Genomic DNA, 3,814 nt, shown 5'->3' with positions numbered 1-3,814 from the left:
CACTCCTTTACCTAATGGATCGTCTTCCCACAGCGCCGGCAGGCGTTGGGGTCGACCTTCTTCTTTTTCTCCGAAGAAGCCTTGCCACGGCGCTTGCCATTGCCGCCATGGCTGGAGGAGGCTTCCCCGGACCTCTTCCTCCGGACAACCCACTCCTCCTCTGTTAGCAACAGCTTGCCGCTGTCCATCGTTGCTGTGGCCAGCTCCATGTGCTCGTCCACCGCCCGCAGACGGCCTGTCACATCCTCAATGGTGAGGGTGGATAAGTCCAGCATCGTCTCTATGGAAAGAACGATCTGGATTTACTTCATCGGCACGGAGTGGTGGTATTTGGAGGCCGCCTCTTCTTCGTCGATGGTGACGCCGTGGCTCCTTAGCTTGCTGATGAGCGTCTGTAGGCGGAGGGAGAAGTCATCCACTGATTCACCATCCTTGAACTTGAGATTGGCGTTCTCCTGCTTCAGCGCTGGGCCATCACCTTCTTTGCGCGGTCGGAACCAACGCGCATCGCCACAATGGCCTTCCACGCCTCCTTAGCAGAGCTCTTCGCCTCCAATGGCTCCCTGTACTCCGTTGGCATAGCAGCGAGGATAGCGTCCAACGCAGACATGTAGTCTTCTTCGTTGTTGGTGCCCTTGTCAACAGTATTTCAGAGCCGTCGGGCTCTGAGCTTGACCTTCATGGTCACCGCCCATTCGCCATAGTTGGTGCGAGTCAGTGTCGGCCAACTGGTGCCGCTGACCCCTCGCACCGTGCGCACGACGACCTCCTGTCGTGGCTGGACAGCCACCGCAGCGCCGCTGCTATCGCCCATCTCCAAACCGTCCGTCATCGCCAGCGGTTAGTCCAGCGACGGCGCTTGTATGGCTCTGATACGACTTGTTGACCCCTGGATCTCCGGCACGGGTGAGCCAACCACTCACCAGCGTTGTCGACCACACACTATGGCTAGAGGTACAAGAAGGGAGAGAGAACAGATCGCACACACACAGCACAAGCACCAGCGTTGGTCAGAGCTCTATAGAGGAGATGGCAAAGTTGAACTCGCTCTCTTTACTGAGTTGTAGTAGAAAACTATATATACAACTCTACCCATCTAATCCTAGTACACAGACATGTCAGGCTACCATACTGCTACAGTGACAAGATGTGACAGCAGGACTGACCTTGGCGTCTGCCTCTGCTGTGGCTACAGTGTGGCATGGGAGCCTTTCGACGTCTGCCCCTGTAGCGGCTACAGTGCAGCAACATAGAGCCCTTTTCAACGTCTGCCTCTTGTCGTGCGTTCACACAAGGGAGCAGCAGATTAGTTAACAATCTCGCAGTCGCTTGTGTTTTCCATGTTGGAAATTGAATTTTCAGACTTTGGTTACCTGCCGGCATCGCACACGCGCGGGGGTGTCTTGGTTGCTGGTCGTCAAACCTGCCTGTCTTTCAGCGAAGTCCTGGTTTGGCTGCTACTCCATCGCAGTGGCGATCCAACCGGCTTACCAGTCGCCTGAGGTCGATGCTAAATGGTGGCTAACCGTGGTGTACGGGCCACAGGAATACGGTGACAAGGTCCTCTTCTTGGAAGAGCTGGAGGCCATCAGGGACTCGTTCACAGGGCCTTGGGCGGTGACCGGCGATTTCAATCTAATCCTATCTGAACAGGACAAGAACAATGACAGAATCGACAGAACAAACCTATGCCGTTTTCGCTGGACCGTCGCGGCTCTGGAACTGCAAGACCTCCACCTGCATGGCCGGTGCTTCACGTGGAGCAACGAAACGGACGCGCCGATGCTTGTGCGTCTGGATCGGTTCTTGGTCTCCTTTGATTGGGACCAAATGTTCCCCAACTGTCACCTACGAGGGCTGGGCTCCGACGCATCTGATCACTGCCCTTTGTTGCTACAAACCAACTTGGGCCAAAAGGCCAAGGCGCGGTTCCATTTCGAGATCTTCTGGCCCAAGTTCGACGACTTCGACGAGGTTCTCAGTCAGGCGTGGCGCAGGCCGCAACATGCTTCTGACCCCCTGCAACGGCTCGACAGCATGCTTAGAGCGCTGGTAAAAGCTCTTCAGCGGTGGGCGGCCACAAGGATCGGCGAGATCAAATCGCAGCTGCTGATGGCCCGCGAGATCATCTTACAACTTGGCACAGCGCAAGAGAACCGGACGCTTTCTGAGGAAGAATCAGCCTTCAGGAAGAGGATGAAAGTGCGGTGCCTGGGCCTATCTTCGCTCGAACGCACAATGGCCAGGCAGAGATCGCGGGTCCGCCAGTTGAGCGAGGGCGATGCCAACTAAAGATGGCAACGGGGACCCGATCCCCGATTCCCCGCGGGGAATTCCCCTATTAGGGGACGGGGATGGAGTCAAATATGCCCCCACGGGGATCTAAACGGGGAGAAAACGTCCCCCGTCGGGTTTGGCGGGGACAGGTCTGGGGGAGCATTCCCCGTCCCCGATACCCGCATCCCCGCCCCGTTTATATACAGGCTTTGTTCTCTTTCCTGATGGCCCAACCAGCCCACGAAGGCCCAATGTCTTCTGAGTATATATAACAGCAATAACCCTAGTTCTACACCTTTGTGATGATTAATATCCTGCTTCTTGCTATTTAGCTATTTTTGGATTGTGATTCGTGGTGTACTCTAATATTGTGTCGATGAACTCATGTAAATGATGATGAATTAACCTAAATGGTGATGAACAAATGCGGGGACGGGGATCCCCGACGGGGATTTTTCCCCTCGCGGGGGCGGGGATGGGGGAGAAATTGTCCCAGTGAGCTTTGGCGGGGACGGGGACGGAGATTTTTTCTCCCCGCGGGGACGGGGATAGGGAGGCAACCTCCGACGGGGAATTCCCCGTTGCCATCTTTAATGCCAACACCGCATACTTCCACCTCATTGCCAGGGGACGAAGGAGACGGAACTATATACCGTCCCAAACTGTGGCGGGCCACGTCATTGCAGATCATGAAGGAATGGAAGAGGCACTCCACGACCACCGCACATCTCTGAACTTCGAGGCGCTGGACATCATACCATTTGACCTCTCTGAACAGGAAGTTGATTTCAGCACCGAGGAGGTATGGAATGCCATCAAGGCAATGCCCAGCGACAAGGCGCCCGGACCTGATGGGTTCACGGGAGCATTTTACAAGGCAGCCTGGCCGGTTATTCAAAACGAGGTGATGGATCCAATTCATGCGCTCGCACAAGCTGACAGTCGAAGCATGGCTAAACTCAACAACGCACTAATCATGTCCAGGCGGCTTTAGGCCCATCACGATGATCCACAGCTTTGCAAAGCTGGTCTCAAAGATCTTGGTGCTAAGGCTGGCACCAAGGATGGATGAGTTCATCGGCAAGAATCAGAACGCATTCATTAGGCAGCGAACGATCCATGGCAATTACAAGTACATTCAGAGGGCTGCCGTGCTCATCAGGAAGAGGAAGGTGCCGATGCTGCTGCTCAAGATTGATATCTCTAAAGCATTCGACACCCTCTCTTGGCCCTTCCTGCTTGCTGTCCTGCAGGCACGGAATTTTTTTTTAATTTTAATATTTTTTGAAAACTAATTTTAAATCTAATATGGTCGGGTTTTTTTTAACTAACACTTTTGGCCACGCCTATTGTCCTGGCGCGGCCAAATGCCTGTGTCGCCTCATGCATGTTGACGCGGCAGAGGGCTGACGTGGCGGTGACCGGAATCGCTGACCGCTGACGGGGCAGGGCCTGCCGCGCCATCGACCTTGGCGCGGCAGTGATGCGCCTTGATACGTGGCGCGGCAGAGCCGAATAAAACTCCGCGGCCAGTCCC

At 55.0% G+C, this 3,814-nt stretch overlaps 1 protein-coding gene across 1 annotated transcript; it reads left to right on the top strand.

Annotated features, from left to right (window-relative positions):
- The first annotated feature begins 515 nt into the window (after nt 1–515).
- LOC136469134 (uncharacterized) lies at nt 516–3,271 on the top strand. Its single transcript, XM_066467451.1, has 3 exons — nt 516–572; nt 1,363–2,207; nt 2,905–3,271. The coding sequence occupies exons 1-3, from the start codon at nt 516–518 to the stop codon at nt 3,269–3,271; spliced, it is 1,269 nt and encodes a 422-aa protein (XP_066323548.1).
- The last annotated feature ends 543 nt before the right edge of the window (nt 3,272–3,814 follow it).

The sequence above is a fragment of the Miscanthus floridulus genome, chromosome 8, assembly GCF_019320115.1.
Source record: "Miscanthus floridulus cultivar M001 chromosome 8, ASM1932011v1, whole genome shotgun sequence".
Lineage (NCBI taxonomy): Eukaryota > Viridiplantae > Streptophyta > Magnoliopsida > Poales > Poaceae > Miscanthus > Miscanthus floridulus.
This window is presented reverse-complemented; position numbering and strand designations above follow the sequence as displayed.